Source organism: Parus major, chromosome 8, assembly GCF_001522545.3.
Source record: "Parus major isolate Abel chromosome 8, Parus_major1.1, whole genome shotgun sequence".
Taxonomy (NCBI): domain Eukaryota; kingdom Metazoa; phylum Chordata; class Aves; order Passeriformes; family Paridae; genus Parus; species Parus major.
Genome location: NC_031777.1, coordinates 6,459,778 through 6,483,268, shown reverse-complemented (window position 1 = coordinate 6,483,268; position 23,491 = coordinate 6,459,778). Strand labels below are relative to the sequence as shown.

The 23,491-nt window shown below is 41.4% G+C and overlaps 1 protein-coding gene across 4 annotated transcripts in view; it reads left to right on the top strand.

Annotated features, from left to right (window-relative positions):
- The window catches only part of C8H1orf21 (chromosome 8 C1orf21 homolog), a 102,644-nt gene that overhangs the window by 54,307 nt on the left and 24,846 nt on the right, over positions 1–23,491 (top strand). For 3 of the 4 annotated variants that reach the window (XM_015636643.3, XM_033516426.1, XM_033516427.1), the window contains exon 3: positions 4,505–4,599. In XM_015636643.3, coding sequence (XP_015492129.1) covers positions 4,505–4,599 — 95 coding nt within the window. Of the gene's footprint in view, positions 1–4,504; positions 4,600–12,521; positions 12,631–23,491 lie in introns of all 4 variants that reach the window. The other variant, XM_015636644.2, reaches the window with a different exon arrangement.

The window sequence follows — 23,491 nt, the reverse complement described above, 5'->3', positions numbered from 1 at the left end:
CTTTGAGTTTGTTTTTGATCACTCAGACCAAAATACCTCGAAATTCTGTGTTTACTTCGGTAGAAATCAGAAGGTAAAACTTTAGAGACGCTTTTTATCAGGTTTCACTTCTACAACTCCAGGTCACATCTTATTGAGCAAAACCAGTTAGCAGTTTTTTGCACATACCTTCAGGAAGGGCATTAAGGGCCTTTCACCCAACCTGTCTTTAATCTAATTTTCATACTCACCTAAAACTGTTAATGACTGTACACCTCATATCTATTTTAAGGTCTGTGCATTGCATAAACATCCCTTTTGTACTTGCAGTGCTTTCATCCTGCCAGGAACTTTAGAAAAAGAATAATCTCATAAATAGCTCAGAATCTGTAGTTTCTGAACACCTTACTGTATGTGTAAGGTATCTATAGAAGACAAATTTTGTCTTCACCTAGTCAAAAACAGTCTATATTAATCATCTATATATCATCTTCCAAAAATAACATAATGCAGCACAAGACCCATCTTCTGCAAATAATGATTTTATTTCTATTTTAGTATATTTGAAATGAAGGATGTTGTCTTACCTGTGAATAAGCTGTTACTTCTCTGTAGCACCAGCAAGCAGTGTGTTCCCTAGCTATTTAATTCTGTATAATTACTGAGCTGTTCTTTTCCCTTGCAAAGTGGAATCATATCTATTTATTGCCTCCCTCCAGCAAGAGACTAGTCAATACTAAAAAATGTTACCAATGTATTATATCAGTGCTCCTTGTTTTAAGGAAAGTATTTCGCCTGTGATAGGGAACTAGGAGAAGTTAGGAGTAATTACGTTGCTTCAAACGTAATGAATCTCTGATCTGCTCCCCTCCTTTCTGTGTGTAGCTGAAAAAACAGTTGTTGGTGGCTCAGTTATTAACCAAAATGAAGTTGATCCCTGGCTTTCCACAGGCCAATGCTGCATTTGCTTTTTGGTCTGATCTTGATGCATGCACGGCTTGCTCAGAGCCCCTGTGATTGCTGGAGCTGGGCATTGCCTGGCACTCCAGGATGTTCATCACTCCTTGAGGCACTGTAACCTGAGTGCTGCCCCCTCAACCCCTTCCCCAGTGTGTCTCATCCCAGGAGATAGTATCTTGGCCTTTAAAGCAGATCCTCAGCTTTAGATTGTGTCAAGGCTTTATTGCTTTTTGAGATACAAGCAGAGATTTCTTCTGCTCAAACACATATCTATTTTAGCCAGGACATTTATATTAATTTTGTAAGACACTTTCCATTACTATGCTGATTCTACCAACATCTGCAAGGGCTTCCTGATTTTTTATTTTTTTTTTTGTTCTGTATCCACAGAATCACAGAATAGCTTGGATTGGAAGGGATCTTAAAGCCCTACCAGTGACACCCCCTGCCATGGGCAGGGACACCTTCCACTAGCCCAGGTTGCTCCAAGTCCCATCCAACCTGGCCTTGATCACTACTAGGCATCCAGGGGCAGCCCTGTGCCAGGGGCCCCCCACCCTGACAGGGAAGAATTTCTTCCCAATATCCCATCTAACCCTGCCCCAGTGGGAAGCCATTGTATTTTTTTTTGCTCTGGAGGATTCAACTGGTCCAAAAAATGTTATGAAAAATGACTGGTTTATTTTTGGAAATTTTCTTGTTGCTGCATATCTTGAACATAAATTATCCAGGTGTCTGCACTTCTACAGTTTGTAGGATGGAGGGGAGAGTAACACCGACTGGAGATAACTGAATACTTATGGTATCATCAGGAAAGTATTGAAGTTTACTAACCGTGTTGGAATTATCTCTGGAAATATTATAAGAAATCTGTGCAAAATTCTCTGCCACTAGTTCAGAGTTACTTGATGCATTTGGTAAATGATGAAGCATTTGAAGGATCTGTGCACATGTTCATTGTGAATTTAAAATTTGAGATCTCTAAGAAGACTCTGTCCTATCCAGGTGTATTAATATTTCACATGTCAGTCTGATTATCCTGGCTATCAGTCCAGGGCTCCTTTGTTGTGGTCTGGAGCCGCAGGATCATGTCCAGGGAGGCTACAGTTAGCAGTGACCAGCATGGGACTCTAACGAGTCGGGCTTCTGCTCAGGAAACCATTTATTCACAGGAACAAACTCAGCTTAGATCCAGAGACCGAGAGCCCCGAACAGAGGCAGGGTGGTGGGTTTTATGGGGCAGAACCAGGGTGGAGTTCAGGTCATGGACCACTAGGAACACAGCAAGGGAGGAACACCAGGGGCTCAAACCCCATCAGAACACCCTGGGCTGCCACCCCACGAGGGTCTGGGGTGGGGCAATTCTTCCTGGGCTCACAAGGCCCATCCCCTGAGGTAGAGGGATGGAATCTACTCTCACTGGGCTTTAAAACCGCGCCTCTCACTTTAACAGTGCTTATCTGAAACTAAATCTTTGCCTCCCTGGGCAGAGGCACCTCACACTCCTTGGTGCCCTGGTTCACTTGCTCTAAGGGATGATATGTCCAAGGAAGTATTTTTCCTATACCATCCCCACAGGATCAGCTGCTTCCTGGGTGTGGTGTTTGATCACAATTAATCTCTTGGAATAAGCAGCAGACACATTTCAGGGTTATTTTTGCCATGGAATGTCAGCCCCTCCATGCCTTCCTCATTTTCTACAAGGCAGGGCTGAACTTCCTCTCTCCTCCAGTGCACATGGACTGGCTGTGGGTTGGGAAATGTCCTTTGTGCTGCTTTCTCTTGCTCATCTGTTTCCCTGTTCAGATCCCTGCATGTCTCTGTGGGAGTTTGATGCTTTTTCTGCATGTGGGTTTTATTGCTAATCATGACAGAGAGCACTGAGGCAGGGAGCAAAACAAAAGTTAGATAATTGCAGTCAATCAACTACTTCTAATTCCCAGGCTTTATCGTGTTCAGCCATTTTCGGTTAATGAATTGTCACCTCCAGACTAGCTGAATTACACTGGAAAAATAGAAAAAAAACCTCAAGAGTTGTTCACATTTACCAGTGTGATAATATTGTCTTAAATTCTTCCACCTGATTTGAGGCTCTGCATCTGAGATGCTGCTATTTGATAGATTCAGTTTATTTGAACTCTATAATAACTAAAATGTATAGATGTGGACTAGGCCAAATGCAAAACCATGATGTATTTTTAAAATAAGATTGTTTTTTGAAACAAGTTTATTTTAAAAATAACCCTTACTTTTCAAAGCAAGGCTTATTTAGCTTCTAGTCTCTGTGGTTAACAGTTTCCTGAAAAGAAGGAAATTTGCTGTTATTTGTTACTATTTTGTCTAAATAATATTTTTTTATCAATACAATAACCCAGAAAAATCCATTTGTGCTTTGTTTTTCCCTTAGTGTAAGAGAAATTGGTTGAAAACCTAAAGAAAAAGAGGAAAGTTTATGCATATTCTTCTAATTTGACATGGTTTTGTCCTTTATTCCAAGTGTACTGTGTCTCGTTTCACTTAGTATTAATATTTTTCACTTTCGTGGAATGAAGTTTCTCTTGTGCATTGTTTATCCTAGCTGGAGGAGGGTGGATGCACAATTCTGGGTGTTTTTTCCTATAGATTAACATGCTACAAAGATAATCAGAGCAAAAAGTGTCTGAGCATGGGCAGTGTTGGTCCTGCAAGAACTGGATTCACAGGCTGCAGGGAAGAATAATTTTTCCTGAAATCCCATCTTGTCCTACTGAGGGAAAAATCCCTTGTTGGAGCTTTGGGTTTACTGTGATATAGCACCTGTATGTTAGATAATATTTTCATACTGTGATTAGAGCTGGGAATTCTAGTATTTGAAGAGCTGATAAATATTAAGGACAAACCAAAAATCTTACTTTTCTTACTTATTTTCAGGCTGAATTTCTGTCTGGGTAACGTTTGTGTGCAGGAAAAATGGTGGCTGGTGGGAGAAGTGGGAAGAGGAAGATGGTCAACGTGGGTCCTTTTCTCCAGAAATCATTCTACGACTGTGCATTGTGTCATTAGGAAAAAGAAAGTTTTAAAAAAAGACGAAAGTGGTTATGATGTGGGTTGGCTTTTTTCCAGCTTTTAACTCATATGTTCAGTAGCCTCCACAGCTTTGCTGTGCAAGGAACATCCATGAGCAGTCTTCTCTTGAGTAGCCACTACACATGGCTTGTTGGTCCACTGAGACTGAAAATCCAGGGAGGATGCAGGAACAAGGAGCTTGTTTGTATTGAACATATTAAACAGAAAACTAGGAATCTGGAAGAGTACACACCAAACATCCCTGTTTTCTGCTACCATAACTATATGGTATCCACATATCTAGACCAGAGAGCTACTGAAATTTTTATTGAAGCTTCAGGCAAAACTTCCTTTGTATTAGTCACATGTAACCCTTTGAAAAGATATACATGTAATTTTTAGTTTCTTTGCTTAACTAGGGTCTATTCTAGCCAGCTGTTTTGGTTTTCATTTGGTTTTTATCCCAGCTGCTGAACTACACTGGTTCAATTTTTTTTTTCTTTTTTTTCTTGGTGCTCAGATGAGTATAGGATCAAACCAGTGGAAGAGGTCAAATACATGAAAAATGGGGGAGAAGATGATCAGAAAATAGCAGCCAGGAACCAAGAAAACTTGGTAAGGATTGAACTTATCACTTCTCTAATGAACTAACATGGCTCTGCTTTTGTAATGGAATATGTAGTGTGCAGCACCCTCCAGCTCCGGCTTATACACGGCAAGAGGATTTTCTCCAAAATGTCACAACTCCCTGCAAAGCTCTCATGGAAGGTGCAAAACATGACTTTTCCTGCTTGTCTTTTTGAATTAGGCTCTACTTGATCTTGGAGTGAGTGCCTCCATGATTATAAATCACTCCCCTCCCTTGCAGATCTGAAAATACGCTTTATTTGGAAATGTGTGTGTCTGTGTTACAAACAAGCTGGAGTAAAACAGCACTTCCTTGCCATTAAGAAAATGACCTACTTATGTAGACATTATTTGCTCTACACTTGCTGGTTTTCTGTATTGTAAAATTCCCAGGGAGGGCAGTTTGGAACAGAAAGAAAACCAATATATTCATAACACAGCAGTCACAAAAATTGTGTGTGTTTCTGTTGCCCCGATTTGAGCACTTTGCCAGCTCATGGTTCCACTTAGGGGAAGGCAATCACAGGTAAACTCTTAGGACTACTTGAAGTAACTAAGATGCTGTTGAAGCAGCTTAAAAATCACAGTTGAGTCACTTCTGGCATTTCTGAGAAGCTGTTTCTTCTCTTCTAAAGCTGAAGGACCGTAGGTTTTGTTATTGGCTGGCTGGGCCTTTGCCCAGTCAGAGTTCTCAGAGACATTCCACAATTCTTGTAGTTGGGTGCAAGTTTTCACATCTGGTTGCACTCATTCAGTGCAGTTTTTCTTCACAGAATGGTTGGGTTTTCCCCCTCCATCTGTAGGTCCAGAGGGGGAACATCAGCAGCAGATTCCCGTGGAACCATAACCATTGTCACTAGCTGAGGATTTGCCTTTTGCCATTATTGGGCAACTGTAGAAAAAGCAACTGTGTTTTTTTTTTTACTTTTCATAATGTGAGCTCCAGCAACCTGGCTATTTTATATTTCCTCTCCTAGGCCCACATACTTATATTACACAACTACAGGTGCATTCCTTTAGCAAATGGAGTTTATATTGCTGCCCTATCCTGTGACTGAGCAGTAGGCAATGTTTTCTTCTTCAACCTCCAGATGAGCTATTTGCTACCTGCAATTTTGCATTGTTGATGCTCCAGTGGGTGGTGTAACTTCAGCTTGGAGCAGGATTTCGAGGGTTTTTTTAGAGGTTTTTAACAGATGGTTGGGGAGGGCTGAGAATTGGAGTCAGTGATCCCTGTGAGTCCCTTCCAACTCTGGATATACTGTGATTCTACGTTAGATTTTTGACTGGCCTTCAGCTGTAGCTAAATGAGACTATTTGCAGAAGGTACTGTGTTACTAGAGTGACAGTGAGGAAAAGTTCAGGAAAGCTCAGGTCTGCTGGGGTGACACACTTGCTAAAGGTCTGTTCAAAACTAGCTTAAGCTGTTTTGCACTTTGGTTGGTGCTAGCTGTCTTGTAGCACCCAAGTGTTCACCTGATTAAATGTAGGAAGAGGACAGTGCTTCTTATTTTATTATTGGAGTGTCATGTTTGATGGGAGCAGTGAGTTTATTGGAGAATGTAACAATAAAGATTTTGAAGGCTGGTGTAGCTCTTCTCTGTCATGTTTATCAGGAGAAAAAAAAAAGCAATAACTCAAGAAAGTCTTCAGCCAGACAGGATGCTTTAAAACAAAAGCTGTCTTGCCCACCGAAAAGGCTTTATTTTCCTTTTCCTCATGTTATTATAAGGAGATTACCTTGTCTGTAATATATGCAGCTTTTTAATCCTCAGAATTGTCAAGTCTTCATCACTTCTGTTTTTTTAAAAGGGGTTTCACTATTCGAATTCTCTTTAGTAAAGATGTTTTAGCTCACTTCTTAGAAGATGGGCTAAGATACCCATTATTGAGGATTTAATTTCCTTAATGTGTGAGAAGTTGGCAAGTACTTACATAATCCCATCTTCTCATCAGCCATTTCCAGGCAGCTGAAATTTTAGGAACAAGAAAAGGCAGTGGGAGAATCAACTGGCCCTTTTTCCTCCTCTCTTGTTTCTTAAAACCAGATTTCTTTATTGTCACAGGGCTGCAAATTCACATCTCCTTCAGAAGCACAGCCCAGATGAGATGTGTAACCTCAGTGTCCGGGAGCTGCTCTGGGTGGGTTATCTGATCCCCTGATACTGGTGCTTGAATTAAGTTATTCAGATGCCACTGAATTTTTCGATCCCATTATCATCTCTGTTACTTTTTACAGGTATTTTGAAGTCTTGCTTAAAAAAAAAATCTCAGTTTAAGTGAAAATAAACCCGCTTCCCTTGTAACTTAGGCTCTTTGATATGCTGCCATCTCTGCCTTCGGTGCTGCAGTATTTCTGAGTCAGGGGGAGAGGAGGTCACATGAGAATGGAAGGACATGGCAGTCATCAGGGAAAGTGTCATTTCACACTGGGTGCTGAGGTCAGAGTCCCAGGCATTGATTCTGCTTGAGGAAGAGCCAGAGAAGGGCTGGTACAAATGTCAGTATCTGTGGGAGAGATGAAGCTCTGTCAGTGAATCACCACCTTCTCAGCTTCAACCTGAGGCCTAAGCAGGGCTCAAAACTTGAGCAGGTCTGGCACAGTAAAGCAGAAATGTTCCTAAGACACAGTGCCAACAGGAATGGCTGTGCTAGGGCTGTCTGCCAGGGGGAACACAAGATGCTCTGTGGGAAGATACTTTCTGGTGGAATCAAAGGCCCCCTTGAGGTAAAATGCAGACTTTTGACAGTGGGGAAAGAAAGAAAATAAGAAAAGGTAAACTAAGCTTGTTTTCCTGCCATTCTCTTGTATCCATAGGCCTGATTCACTTCTTTAGTCAGGTAGTTTCTCCAGTTCTTCACCTGCCACTGGGATCTGTCTGTTGCTGGTTTCTTTCCAGGTACCTCTGACAGCTTCCAGAGCATCTCCACCCTCAAAAAAAAGTCAGAGTCATTGCAGTTGAGCTGACAGTCCCACATCCTTGTAGCCTGCAGGATGGGAATGGGATGTAGCAGGATTAGACGCTGGAGAGCTGGGGCTACGCTGGATGCTGTCACTGTACCACTGTGCCACTTGTGTTTTGGTGGCTGCTCAGCTAAACCAGGGATATTTGGAGTCATGTCAATGAAGAACTAGTAGATAGGTGAAAGGAGGATGTAATTTGTATTACATATTATATATGTTTTTAAATCATGAGTGTTGGTTTGTGCATACATATATATATATATATATATATACACACACACACACATAAGAAAACTTGTAAGCTCTGCTGATTTTCATGTGAGATGGTGCATAGAAGGTCATGTGTGTGCGATTATTCCTGGAGGTAAATGGGCAGCTAGGATGGTTATTTGTGGGTTCAGAAGCAGAAGGCCTGGCTGGGATGGTTTATTGGGATCCTGGGCTCTGTCTCTGCCCTGCTTGGTGCCAGTGTGCCACATGTGTTGCTGAACTCCACTGTGTGTTAAACTAAACTTCAGCTCCCCATGACTTCACAGTGGCTCTACAAACTCTCTCCTGCATTTCCCCGTCTTCTTGGAGGAAGGTTTTATGATAACCCTTCTCCAAAACAAAGCAAGTTTTGCCAGCACTGAGTTTACCACTCAGCAGGTCTGAATAGGGTTATTTTTTTAGCCCTAAGTATTAGTCAAAGCTACTGGTGGCTAGTCACATGGATTTGTCACTTTGAAAATTAAAATGCCGAAACTTAGTCAATATTAATATTTTACAAGCAGGTATGACCAAAATAAATAAGACATTAATAAAAACCTATTAACTTTTTGTTTGGAAAGGACTGTTTATCTCTACACCATCATGTTAAATATAAAGAATACAATTACATAACAGCCTTTTTAATACTTGTAATAGGGCAAATTTAATTGTCCTCATTTCCACACTCTCACAGCACTCCTGACTTTCCGTTGTAAAATATTACTGCCAGAAAAGGTAAAATGAGAAGATGTGTGGTATTCCTGCAGCTTAGCATTGCTTTGGCAAACTTCAGGAGCCGGATCCATATTCCTCTGAACTGGGTTGTCATAGTGTATATATCCCTGAAATCTGTAAAGCTGCATTTCTTTTCTATTGGGTGATTATCTTGATATTTATTGCAGTTCAGGTTTGGGATGCTTTTATAACTTTTATTCATCCTTTTCTGGGCTGCACTGGCAAAAAAGGCCACTTGCTGGGATTTTTATGTTTTGTTATCCAAAACCCCAAAACAAAGATATAATCCTTTGTTTCATCCTGGAGGTCCATAGTGAAATTGCACGTTAGAGCTTGAGATGAATTCCTGCTAGACCGGGGAGAAAATTGCTTCTCTGTTGCTCTTGCTACCTCTCACTCCACCTTTAATAACAATGTTTTGCTTTTTCTTTTACCCAATTTCCACAAATTTCCACTCCACTTAACTGCAAATGTGATTTTTGTCTCTCTTGAGCTTTTCAGCCCAGCTGCTGTTCTCCATTTATCACCCAGCTCCACATTACTTGGAACTGCAAACCTCCCGCCTCCGTGAATCTGTATTCAACACCAGCTATCATTTTTTGTAGTGATGTGTCTAAAGTAGACAGTAATATCTGATAGATGAAGTGTGTGAAATTAAAAGCCTGGCAGAAAATGCAGAATGAAACACCTTAATAACCACATAAAATGAAATACGTGAAAGGAAAGACCCCTATTTAAATATATATATATTTTTATAAAATATGTTAAAATATAAAAAATGCATGTTATAGATATATCAATCATAAATATTTTTGATGTGCAGTGCAAAGATTGGTATATGTCAAATTCCACATCAATTTAGAAAAATACATTTTAATTCTATTACCAACCTGCCCAATCTAGGAGCTAAAAACACTAAATAAAAAGAAAATAAGCTAGCTAAAAGAAGTAGAGTAGCCACCAAGTTTATCTGGGGTATTTGTGGTGTCTTCCTTTCTACAGATTTAAAATACCATAAGGGAAAATTTAAGCATGGAAATATAATTTGGTACTTTAAAATACTTGAAGACAGTGCTGCTTATGATTGCTAGGTAAGATTTGAATTAGTGTTTTAAATGCATAACTGCTCTTGAATTTCAGCACTAGTGTAGTACATTGGTGAAGAGCTTTGTAAAAACTGAAGTTAGCACATATTAATGCATTTTCCTGTGTGAAGATTTCTGTCTCTAATGTCATAATTATTTATTTTAAACCACTGTGCTGTAGCAGTATTTCAGAACACACAGTTTCAGGAAAGAACTTCCTCATGCTCTGCTGATAAGGGGAAAGAAACAAAAAATGCTTGAGAGCCTTCGAGCCCTTAGAAAGAAGAGGTTTTCCTGGATTTTGTCCATCCTGAAGAGTTTGCGTGTGTTAAATCCTGCACTGGACCCTCATTTGCCTTTCTTGCGGTGTTCCTCCAGGAGCCCCATTCCACCAGCATAGGGTCAACTCTAGTACAAGTGTTGGGAAAACTTCATTCTCTTGGTTCATTATCCACTGTAAATGATGGATATCTAGAAATATATTTTCTATATATAAAGCAGAGGCTATTAATTTCTCTGTGTCTTGCCCTCCCTATTTCCCGTTCTGCTTTCTGATTATAGAATCCCAGGTTGGTTGAAGATGGAAGGACCTTAAAGCTCTTCCAGTGCCATCCCCTGCCATGGGCAGGGACACCTTCCACTATCCCAGGTCACTCCAAATCCCATCCAAGGTGGCCTTGGGCACTTCCAGGCATGGGGCAACCTGTGCCAGAGCCTCACCACCCTCACAGGGAGGACTTTCTGCTCAATAACTCCCCCAACTCTGCCCTCTGTGAACTTGAAGCCATTTTGCCTTGTCCTACCACTCTGGGCCCTTGTCCAAATTCCCTCTCCACCTCTCTTGGAGCCTCTTTCTCTGTTCTTTATGGACTACCAGTACATATAGATATAGCATACATATATGTATATAGCCTCAGCTTAATGAAATACTTGGAGATGTTGTTGGTTCTTGTGTTGGAATCTAGGCAGGGTGAAACCCACAAAAACACACAGCAAAATGCAGTTTGGGCCATTGTGGGAGGGGAAAAAGAAATTGAAATGCCCTTTTTCTTTGGTTCCTGGAGCATAGGAGTGCTAAGAGGACAAAGTGAGCATCACCAGATGTGCAGGGAGATGTGAAAATGTGCAGATGGTTCCTGTGCTATTCATCCATACAGCTCCTGTGCTGCTGAGAGCTGGGAGAGAGAGCAAGGAATGAAGGGCTCCAAAGCCAGCCTGCTCCCCCACGTGTTTTTCCCCAGGGATAGGCATCCACTTTGCCCAGATGCTGTGTCAGCCAAACCCCAGGGCCTGAGGCAGCTCTGTGAGAACAGGTCCCACAGGTTCCTCACAGCCCAGCATGGAGCTGCTCCACATCTGGACTCTCCTCCCTCCACTTGAAGAAACAAACCACAAACAAAAGGCACAGCTACAAAAATGCAGCTCCAAAATCAGTGAGTAATGGGAAGCCAGGGATTAAAATTCAAAAGTAGATGAAGGATCCTTCTGCCTGAGGTGGCAAGGTTCACACTGGGATAAAGGAGGTGGGTGGCTCCATGCCCTGGGCACCTGCGAGGGCGAAGTTGGGGCTTCCTCTAGGCAGAGCTACTCTGAGCAGTGCTGGGACAGAGAGGGCATAGCAGGGGGTGGGCCCCATTTGGGGAAGTTGCATTCCAGATCCATGGAGGAATATACCTTTGTAGTTCTGGATGCCTGCTACCCCATTCCTCAAAGTGTCCAAGGCCAGGTTGGACGGGGCTTGGAGCACCCTGGGATAGTGGAAGGTGTCCCTGCCCATGGCAGGGGGTGGGACTGGCATGAGTTTTAAGGTCTCCTCCAACTCAAACCTTTGTAGTATACAAAGAGAAATTTTGTATTCTACTTTTATAAGATGATACGTAGAAAAGCCCCTGGGAATATATAGTATTTTCTTCTAATCTTTGTTGACAGGGCCTGGGTTGTCATGTTTCACACTGCATACCATCTGAGCTTCCCTTTCTGAGAGAAATGAGAATTATAGAACCATCCTTTAGATTTCTTTTTTTCCCCAGAGTCTGAGATCCTAAATGAATGCTGCCCTATCACTATCAGTTCTAAGTAATTATAGCATTTCAATTTACATAACCCAGCCTTTCCAGTGTTTTTGTAGCTGAAATAGAAGTGCATGGAAAGGACATTGTTACTGGAGCCAGTTATTTTAAACACTGTGCAATTAGCTCATTTCCATATTGCCCATTTAATTTCAAATTAGCATTGATATTATTCAATAAATGGTTTCTTATAATGAATTTATGGCACTTTTATCTCATTCCACTTATGGGTCACTGCATATTATATAGACATCAAAGTAAATGATTGCACTAGGTATTAATATTCTTCTTCTGGATCCCATTAAAATGGTTCTGGTGAAGAAGTATTAATTTTTCCTCCAGTACTTAGAAGATAAATTAACACCATTAATAAATATTTTTAGCGAGTCAGAAAATCATACAAATATTGTTGTGTTCCAGGTGCGTTTCTTCAGACCAGACCTTGTTTCCTTATTCCCTTTTGTTGACTAAATCTGCACAGTGCCCTATGGAGAGGTAGAATGATAGGATTTTTCAAGTACTTGATGAATGTGATTTTAAAGTAGGAAATTTAAAATACATGTAATTCTATTTCTTTCAAAGTGTATTAAAATAACAGTGTCCAGGAGCAACATGTAATTGTGGGCTTGATGGTGGAGATAATGTAGCAGTGATGGACAACTCTCAGAAACACGGTTCAGGACCAGCCCACATTGTTGGTGGAAAGGATTCTTGCAAAACCCGCAGACACATTCCCACTGTCACTTGTGGAAGCAGGTAATTTTCCATACAGGTTGTGTTGTTTACATGCCTGTATCATTTTAACAGGTGAGTTTCTGCCTGGGATTTTTCCCCTCATCTCTGGGAAAGCTGATGCTGTTGAGGAGGATGGACACAGAGCTGTTGGTGAAACAGAGGAGTCAGCAGTCATGGCAAGGTGGCAAGTTCTTGATTTAAGAGTTTCTTCCATGATTGTGAGGACCAGGAACCTTCAGATTCTCTTCTATTCTTTTTTTTTTTCTTTTTTTTAAAGAACATGAGCATCTCCACAGTTGCAGAACTGAAGCTTTAAGAAACACGAGCTGTAGGATTTTGCAAACTGTCAGCAAGAGAAGTTCTCTGTATCCTCTGTTTTGGTACTTGCTGTTCAGCAGTTCCCTTGTAGGTGTTAATTATTAACTCTGCTGTTTTGGAACAGAGGTTGAGGCAAGATACAGGCAGAATGGATGATGCAGAAATAACTAAAATCATCAGAAGTCACTGACAGAGAATAAAGCTGTAAGTCCATGCAGCTGCTGGACTGCTGCTCAGTCCATGGCCTGAGAGTCCCAATTTGAAGTACACCTGAGCATTGGTGAGCTGTGATTTCCTGATCTCCTTGTCATAGTAGCAAAGTACTTCAGTCTTTCATCTGTTCACGTTTAATTATAGATATTATGTGGGTCTACTCACACTTTCTTTTCAGGGACTCCTTGGTTGTGGAGGAAATGTAGGGTCTGGGATTTCCATATCTGGTGAGGTGCTAATTTCAGACTCTTGTATGGCATGGAGATAACAGCAAATTCATCCATAGGTACCTCATTAGATGTTTACCTGTACAGGCTTTGTGATCTCTGTTTTAGTTTGAATACAGTGTTGCATCTGGAAAAAGGGGGGAAGGATATGCCATTTTAGACCCCAAACAAATAGAAATGTGGTGCCTGGGGAGGTGGTTAGTGGTGGCCTTGGCAGTGCTGAGACAATGATTGGACTAGTGATCTTAGACAGATTTTCCAACCTTTGTGATACGATGAATTTGTTAATTTTGATGTCTTAAAGCTGAGGTGGAGCTGTTGGAGGGATATGTCTTTTGGGGCTGGTTTCAGGTAGATCCTTTGTACAGCCAATGTGTTTTGGCTGGAAATTGTTTATACTGCAGGTATTTTTTTCAGTAGAAAGTGTGGTTTTTTGCAAACTTTCCTAACTGATGTCTTTGAAGAGCAGTTAAAGGAGGTGAACTTGAAGCCAGTCAAATGAAAAATTCAAAGATCTCCAGCACATTTTAACCATAAAATCTCTGAAGATTTGAGTTGGAAAAGACCTTAAAGCAGTCCAGAACCCAAGGAGGAATGTAGCATTAAGAGACTATCCCAGGAAGAGGCTGGAGGGGTAAAGAAGGAAGGAAAAAATTTGACAAGAAAGAGAAAAAGGAGCAGAAACACTACAATGAGAGGAGAGAAGAGATTCAGAAGGCTCTCTGCAGTCCTGAACTTCTCTTCTTGCCATGAGCAGCACATCAGAGCAGCGTGTTGCATAATCCAGAGTTGTCATTATTTGACAAATTTTTAACTTATTTTTCAAATGAACTGTTTTTTAAAAGCCCTGTTGCTCTACTGTTCTGGGATGAGAAAATCAGAAGGTCCCAGTCCACTTTATTCCATTATAGTTTTGAAATAATTTGGGTTTTGTCTCCTTTTTTTACACCAAAAATGCCATTTTTGTCCACAATCTGATCCACATGAGGCTTTTTCATCACCTAAAAATTTTTTAGCTTGATTTTTTTTCCCCATTCTTCCTGTTTATTTAATAAGAATTGTTAAAAAATACCATTTCAAACAACATAAACTAGAACATCCAAGAGTGAGGAATACTCTCAGGAACACAAGTTATAGCAGTGAGCACTGGTTATTTAACTAAGCTTCAAGAAGACAATGTCTGTTGTACTAAATGAGCATGAAATGCTACTTTCCTTTTTCAATAGTCACTGCTTTGGTTAGGTTTCCATCTGTTAGGAAATTTATGCTCACATCATCCTTGAGCAGCAGGAGCATTCACACCACTGCAAGCTGGAGTTTTGTGTTTGTTTGTTCCATATCTTGGTGGTGCTTCACCACTAGATGTGAGCAAAGGTGGGAAATGTTTCGTATTTGTTGTGGAGAAAGTGGTGTTTTGCTCCAAATTACTTGAAACTGTGGTGAACATTTTTGAGTGAACTTCTTTTCTCAAGTCTTCCAGGGAAATGCGGCATCTGGACAGGGGCTGGGGTACCCAGGCTTAGGCTTTTTTGGGATGTGAGGGCCCACTTCAGCAGGAAAGATCTTGATTTGATGGTGTCTTCTCTAGAGAAAGGGAAAGAGAGCTGGAGACGGCTGCTGGGGGGAAGCTCATTAGCTGCATTAATGGGTCCTTTAGCTCTTTAGCTTTAATAGCTGTGTGCTCAGGGTGACAGGATTGGCAAATCGAGGTTTCCTGAGGACCTGGCATGAACTTGAGATTCGCTTACTCACCTGTGTGCGCATTCTGAGAGCTCTGGGAAGGGTGCAGTACTCTCACCTACACCCAGCCCAGGGGCTCTGTGCTGCTGGGGTGCTGTGCAGCCATGGCATGGCCCTCAGGGAGCAGGTGAGTGAGCCAAGAGCAGGGATTTATCCCTGGTGGTGGATTAAAGAAGGATGGGTGTAACCTCCACTCATGGATGGGGAGACTGACAACATTCCTGGTGTTCTTTGGGTGTTGCTGCTGCCCTGTACAGCCCACCTAGGAGAAAGGAGCTGGGCTGCCTCTAGCTGAACTAGAACTGCTTCAGCAACCCCCCAGATTAAAACAGTGAGTGTATTATCCATCGTTCTGCACTGTGTTTTCATACACCAGGGCTGGAAGGGGCTCAGCCTCATCTATCTTTCACTATAACTGAGCTTTTGGACTTTGGTTGTTTCCCTTTGATTTGTGGATAGCCAAGACCAGCTGCTCTGCTGACAGCTGTGAGACTCGAAGGTGTGTTGGAAGGGATTGCTGTGTTTCATCTGGTAGAAGGAAGAGTAAGAAACTGGACTGGGAGAAGGGGAAACAGTGTAAGAGTATAACATTTCAAGAGTTCAGGATTTTTTTTAAGTAAGAAAAGGTCAGGGACAGAAAGAAAACCTCTATGGAAATAAATTTATGCCAGTAAAGTCAAGTGCTTCAATATTCTGAAAAAGCTAAGCAGATAATTCAGACTCTTGTGTGTATAGAGTTTGAAGTTTCATGTAGGTATGTTAACAAATCTCCTGAATAATTAATGAATAATTTCTAATGTAAAGCAATGGTTTACAGAGCTGACATAAGGTAATATGCAGTCATGTTTGCTCTCACTGAGAAGAAAAGCTTTTTCTATTGCTTTAAAATTGTTTGTTCCTTGCCCCTGGAAGAAGCAGTGTTGGAGCTCAAACAGAGTTCTTGGTGCTCTGCTTTCATCTCCCACATCTGGTCTGTGTGGACCATGCACTGCTCTATCTAGTATGTAGTCTTTCCATGGGATACCATCAAAGACAGGCAGCTTTAAAAAATATGTAAGCCAACAGATAATCTCTGCATGGGAACACCAGTTCCATTAAGAAAGCCAGTGCTTCTTAATAAGGTAATCATATTATAGTTGTGTATGTGTGTATATATTTAAATGTACATATATATGTACATATATAATGTATATATATTTAAATGTATTTTGTATTCCAGCAGCACCTGAAGGCAAGTGTTGGGAATCAGAAGTAGCTGCTCTGCCTGCAAACATAGCAAGAATGGGCTGGCATATTACCAATTCTTCCCCAAAATTTCATCCAGACGAGTACTTCTATTCCAGAAATCTTTTATTCCAAAAACCTTCCTGGAGAGTGACCTGGGGGGAGTTTCCAAAGCCCAGGATGTTAAAAAAAAGGCACAACCTGGTGAGGGGAAAATTCTGTGACACAGGGTTGTTGGGCTGTCTCTTTCCCCGGTTTGGATCTGCAAAAGAGGGGGACCTGGGACAAGGGTCTGAAGTAACAAAACTGAGGGGGAATGGCAGTAAGCTGCCAGAGGGCGGTGTTGGATTTGGTATTAGGAAGAAATTCTTCCCTGGCACAGGTGACCTAGAAATGCTTTGGCTGCCCCTGGATCCCTGGAAGTGTCTAAGGCCAGGCTGGTCGAGGCTTGAAGCAACCTGGGATAGTGGAAGGCATCCCTGCCCATGATGGTGGGTGGAATGAGATGGATTTTAAGGCGCCTGACAACCCAAACTCTATGGATTCTGTGGATATTTGGAAGTTGGGCTCCATGGTGTGGAGGGGCAGTTTGGGAGGAAGTGCCATCAGGCTGCTCTTTTCTCTCGGTTTTCTCCTTTCTTTTAGCCTTTCAAAGAACCAAAGCTGTTGTGAGAGAGAGGAGGGACAGATTTGGTTTTCAGGAGTGGTGGAACACAGAGAGTAATTTGGTTGGAGCAGTGCTGGTAGTGTGACACTTCTGCTGAAATGCTGTGGGTTTGCCAGATTACCCTTTCCTTTTCATGGAATCATGGAATCAGAGTTTGGTTTGGGTTGGAAGGGACCTTAAAGATTGTATAGCTCCACCCCTTGCCATGGGCAGGGACACCTTCCATTATCCCAGGCTGCTCCAAGCTGCTCCAAGCCTCATCCAACCTAGCCTTGGACACTACCAGGTATGGGCTGTCAGCAACTTCCCTGACATCAGTAACTTCTTTGCAGAGTTGGAGAACATGTTCCTTTAGCCAAGGAATCGCCTGAGCTCAGCATAGGAAATCTCAGCCATTTCAGGTCACTGGTGGGTTTCTGAAATAACCAGCTTCAAGGTGCTTCGTAGTGTCTAAGAGTGAGTCAAGTCAAAATGTGCCTTATCTTTTTTTTTGTGTAAGGGCTTGGCTGCATTCACAAGTTGTATATTTGTGGGATTTGTTGCTGCTGGAGATCTCCTGGCTCTCTAAGTCACTGCATCCTGCCCAGCTTTTCTAAAGAATAACATCCGTATGGGAATGCTGCCTCTGAAGTGTTTATATTCATTTCCTTCCTGGGGAAAACATTCAGTGCTGAAACAGGCCTTGGGTGATGGCAGATGTGAGGAGACAGTGGCACATCTCTCCAGAGTACATCTTGTTCTTAGCTGGTTGTGTATGGAGTTCTCTCTATCCTCTTTTCCGTTCTTCATAAAAAAAGCCAGCAGAAATCTCTTACCAAGCTAAGGCATCGCTTAGTCTTGCAGCAAATCCAGCCAGGGCTGGCCATCGGCCAAGCCTTTGCTCGCTGCAACCTGCACACTATGTAACTCCTCTAAGAATAGCCTTGGTGATCTTAAAAAAAAAAACAACAAAAAAAACCCCACAACATCAAAAAAAGACTATTTTAGCAATGTATTGTCTTCATCCCTTCTGTAAAGCAGTGGACTTTAAAGGAGATTTTTTCCCCCATGCCTGTGTCCATTGTTCCTCCTGCAATAAGCTGTCGCTAATGCCGAGAAATATTTTCAGACTTAATGCAGTGAGTCAGGGCTTAGCTGTAAATTGGTCATGGGATGGGAGGGATTCAGATTGTCTGTTACTCAGGGTCTGGTTTCAGCCATTTCAGTAACATGAGCAATTTCTCAACTGGTGGTAATTAGATTCATATTTCTCTCTGAGATTATTTAAGGCAAGGATTAATTATAAAAGTTTCTTGGTGTTAGAACATGCTTCTTTAGTTAAAGTTTGGCATGCTTTCATTTTATGATTTTGAAAGAATGTTACTCTACTTAAAATCTCTAAATACTGTCTCTAAATCTCTGTCATGCTAAGTAAATACCCATATTTGTGAGTTTATCTAAATAATCCGTTAAATGGGAAAATCACATAGAAGGCTCAAATGCCAAGAGCCGATTCAAGGGCTCTTGGGGTGGACTTGCATATTCCTTGTGGGCCTGGTTGAGTTTTGGTAACTGTTATTCTGGCTATACTTGATTTCCCACTTAAATAAACAAAATATAGTTGTTTTTTCTATCTTCATTAAAAGGTAAGTGACCTAAGTGTCCTGATGTGCTTCTCCTTTTGTCTCCATAGACAGGGACTTTGCCAGGGCCAGCTCAGTGGGTTCTTGATGGAGCTGGGGATCCAGTAGTTCCATGTTCAACCACCTCCTTTGGTTGTATTGCCTTAAAAAAATATGTAAAATTGTGAGATGTGAAAAGAGCCAGTTCATATCAACCTCATCAGTCTGCCTTTTAGAAAGCCTAAATAAAAGTGGTTGGATGGGATTATGGAAGGCGTGGCTTGCCTTGATAGCATAGATTCACAAAAGGCTAGATGGGATGACACATCCTCTCTGTGTTCCTTATTTTTCTGGGGGTGAATTCCAGATGATTCTCACAGCATAATAACAGAATATTCCTAGTTAATATTTGAAAAACTTGTCCAAGTTTTCATTTTGTTCACTTTTTTGCTTCATAAACCTATTTTCTTATGATTAAGTCACATAGCCAAATAGTGATGTCATTTTTTTTTTTTTTTTTGCTTTTTGCTCTCCTACTTCTGTGAGTACTTTCGAAGAGAAGAGATCCATATCTGGCTATTTGGCTGCTGTGTTTGAAGTCTTTTTCCAGAAAAAATTGCATTAGGCTGTCGTTAAGTTCCAGGAACAGAACATTTTTGGGGGGGTTTTTGCTTGTTATAAATGTAGACTTAAATTCTTATCATAGGTTAATGTTTTTAATAACCTGACACTCCAGATCTCCCTTGCTTTATGGCCTGCACTTATGACTCCTGTATTATGGATGCTGATACTATGAGCATATAAGTTATTGAATTGATTTTATGATGGTAGTATAGAGCATGAAGCTGAGTTCACTTAAGGAAATTAAACAAGGCAGACCGACTAAAATATTACCAAAGTGTTTTGTGTCATGGTGGGTGAGTTGTAATTCACTGAAACGCTTTCATGAAGTGGTGCTTCAGCATCATTTGCCCTCCTATCCCCAGTGTCCCCAAACTCAGCCCAGTTACCTTTGAGATAAACTGTATTGGATGCACTTTGAGTTTACAAGTGGTGACAGATTAGTTTGGAAAGACAGATTGCAAACATGCATCATGGGCCCCAGTGTGAGTCCTAGAAAAATTATGTATGGCTGGTGCAGAATGATAAAAATTCAAATCAGGGGAACAGCTTAATTAACTATTCTTGATTAAAGTAGTACAGTATGTGAATTTAATAGCTTGTCTTCAAAAGCAGAATATGAAATCACTTATTACTTTGGTGTATCTTGCTGGCAAATAGGGAGCTGCCAGTGGTTCTTCATGATTGAGTTTAGAGGAACTTGACACTGGGATGGGAAATACCAAATAATTATTCTGCTCTTGTTTCAAGCTCATTGCCTTATATGAATAAAGAAGTTGTCTGAAAAAAACCTGTGGGAGTGGACTAAGAAAAGGATTGAGAATCCATGAAATAGGATTGATAGCTAGAAATAGGATTGATAGAGAAGGGAAGGCATGTTGGGATTGTGAAGAATACAGTGTAAGGACTGGAACGCTGCAATCAAACTATCAGTTAAACATGTTGCCATCCAGACCCCCATGTTACTGATCCATTTGCATGTCCTCATGGTCCTTGGGGTCTTTTAGAAATGAAGAGCAGGAAAACATTTTGTCTCACCACTGTTACCTTGGAGACTGAGGAGTTCTAGTTCATGGAGTGTTTTCTCCACTTCACATGGAGCCATTGTCATTCTTGTTCCTTGATACCTTCCTGGTGCCTGTAGCCAAGTCACACATTCTGCAGCCATCCCAGCTTCTAGATGCATCAGAACAAGGCTTGGCTTGGTTGCAAGAGCAGGATACTGATGGCTGATGTCCAGCAAGCTTCTAAATCCTGTCCAGCAGAGCTACTGCATAAGCTAGTGCTTCCATGTTGGTTATTTTATTATTGATATATCAATATATTATTGTATCATATTGGTTATTTCTGCCAGTCTATTACCTAGGACTTGGGCCTTATTGGAATGATCTCCTCACTTTTTCAAGACATCTCTCCAAGCTGTCAAGATAACTTTGAATCCTGCAAAACAGCCTTTCCTGGCTTGGTGCTCTCTGCAGTTTTGGAAAGCAGTTGTAGTCTCCAATTCATTATTATTCATCATCCCAGTCCCTAGTGAAAATCCAGGTCCAGGACAGATACCAGCAAAATCCTACTTGATATATTCCTTTATTTAAACAATGTTCCATTGTAAAGGGCCTTCTTAACAAGCTTTGCACTTTGGTATTACTCAAAGCTTAGATTCAGCCACTCTGATCAATTAGCAAGATGACTAAGTAGTTAACTTTTGACATCATTATATTTTGAGGTCAAAATGAGCTTGGAGAAGGGTTTTCTCATCCTCTTTAAAATAGAACACAAATCCTGCTCTGCATTTCTTCCAGAGTCAGTACCCTCAATATATTTACATGTGAACTCATCTGAAGAACTTTCCTGATTCCACTCATCGATAGTTTTCAGGGAATTTTTTCACTTTAAATAGGTAAATATTCTAGTTGGACAGCTGAGTATTGCTGGTGCTTTACAGTAGGGTGGGTGAAAACAGGACCTTAGAGCAGCTATCCTGGCTTGGAGGCTGGGCATCTGGACACTTGTGACTGAATCAAGATGCAGAATTTGGGTTTGCTCCTGATTTTTCCTTGATCCAAGATGAAGAAATAGGGTTCCTTATGTTTTCCTAATTTGTTAGGTTTGTACGTGGGATTTACCTTGATTAGTGTTACTGGATGTCTGGCTTCTGAATTACACAGCAAAGAGGTTTCCTTGAGAGATACTCATTCCTACTGGTGTCCTCCTGGGAGCAGGGCTTACTGCAACAGGTGGGCTGGCTGAAATGAATAGAACTGCCTGTGGTTAAAGATATTGTACCTTACAGTAAGGAAAAAGGAAGCCCAAACTTCTTAAGGGCATGTTGTGTCAACACATTTTCCTTGGAGATATGTGTTGCAGAAGCTGCTACTGCAATTACGCCTCATTATAAGACACCATGTTTTGTATTTTATGAGTGCTTTGAAAAAATTAGCAAAGTCCATTAATAACATGGCCAGTGAACTCAAATTGCCTGACAATGCTGATCTGTGCACACTGTGGAAAAATTCATCAATTTAGTCCAAGGTAAAGATGTCTGGCTCTCCAGGGGAGGAGGCTGTCTTGGTTGCTGAGGGCTGGAAATCATTGCCTCACGTTAATTGAGTAACATCCAGCAGTTGTGAGGAGGCTGAATCTTGCAGACTGTTTTGACTCATGGGGGCTAAGTATCTAAATGAAGTATTTGTCATGCTGCAGTCCTACAGGATTAAGAGTACTTGTATTCGTTTGATCTGATGCATTCCAACAATATTAAGTAAGTTCATTTTTTATTGACCTTTGCACCTTGTATTTTGCTGGCTGTAAAAGTCCAACATCTTACTTTTTGGAAACTGAGCTGTGATATGACAAATACTTCTGGCCAGTATTTGTAGCTCTGGCAGGGCTTAAGGAATTCTTGGCTGGCTTTTAGTAGGCTGATAGCTGAGACCAAGAAGCAGAGTACTCCATGTAGGATTAAATCATACTAGTTACTTTATTATTTTTCTTGTCTCAAAATTATTCACTGTACTTTGTTTTTTTTTGTGATAAATAGTAACTACTATTGGAATGGAATGAGCTTTAACATCCCTTCCAACCCAAACCAATCCATGATTCCAAATTGACTGTTAAGCTGCACTCTTAATGAGAGAGAGACCTACTAAGAAGAAAATAAATACCTTTAGATATTGAAAAATATTCTCAGAACACATATTGTGTTATTAATGCTGGCCAGAGTTTCTGATCAGTTCAGGAGAGAATGTGCTGGGTGTCCATGGTGGTGGCTGTGCAGTTCCCTGGGGGCCCAGTGTGCCTAATATTAATTGAAAGCGATTTTAAGTGTTAGGAATTTGGGGCTTAAACTAAACTCTGAATTTGAGGATTAGGAACAGACTACCTGATCATCTAAGCATTTGTCTTCCCAGATAAGCTTTGACAACATCTTGAGCATTCTCTGCATCCCAGCTGCAGAGTGAGCTGCTCCCTGTGCCCTTTCAGAAGTGAGGGGGATGGAGGAGAGAACTGAGAACCACTCCAGTCTGATGCTGCATGATCACAGATTGCTCATTTGGTGCTGCCAAGCATCAGGAAAATCCATGGGAGGCTGGAGAATAGAGTCCATGGGCACAGGAGCTCAGGTTTGAAGGAGCTCAGGTGAACAGCATATGGCGAGGCCTTGCAGTGGCTAAGGCAAAGCAGCAAGCCTTGTGCATAGTAACAGAAAGGATCTAATGACCCTAGAACTTAATTAGGATGGTGCAATGTTACCACCTGCTCATTTATAGCTGTAAGTTGAGGCCATGAGTGACTCTTCATTTAGAAGAAAGGAGTACAGGACCCTTGGCTGAAAGGAATGTATTTCCTTCTACTATTACATTCATATGCTCACTGTTGTTTAAGTGAAGTTTAAACATCATAAAATGTGCCCTCATCTTGTGATCCCCATCTGCTGTTTGCTCTTCCTTTCTCTGCTGAAGGTTATTTCTGCAATTTTGCCAATAGCACAGGATGCTGTTCTTGGGGCGGATTGTTTGCCCATCTTCCCTCTCAGCTTTCCCTCACTGTGGGCCTTACCCAGCTGTTCTAAACAGAGTCCTTCCAACATGGAGTCATTCTTGTTATCATCATGTTTAATAACTGCAGGATAAGTCTTCAGCACAGGTTGGAAGACTTGGGCAGGCCATGATGCAAGAGAGCAACAAATAGGCCTGTGGACCATTGACCTACAGGGGATTTAGGCACCTCCATGACATGCAGTGGTCCTTCAAGTGCTTGGCAGATCCAGCAGCAATGTGTGCCCAGGTTGAAGTTTACATCGGGAAAACTTAGCAGTGAGTTTAGTCACATGTTTTGTTAAGGACATACTCTACTGCGTCCCAAAGCCTCAGTGATGTTGGAGGCTGTGCTCTTTGTGAGGAGTCAGGGAATTAGAGCAGTTCTGCATTT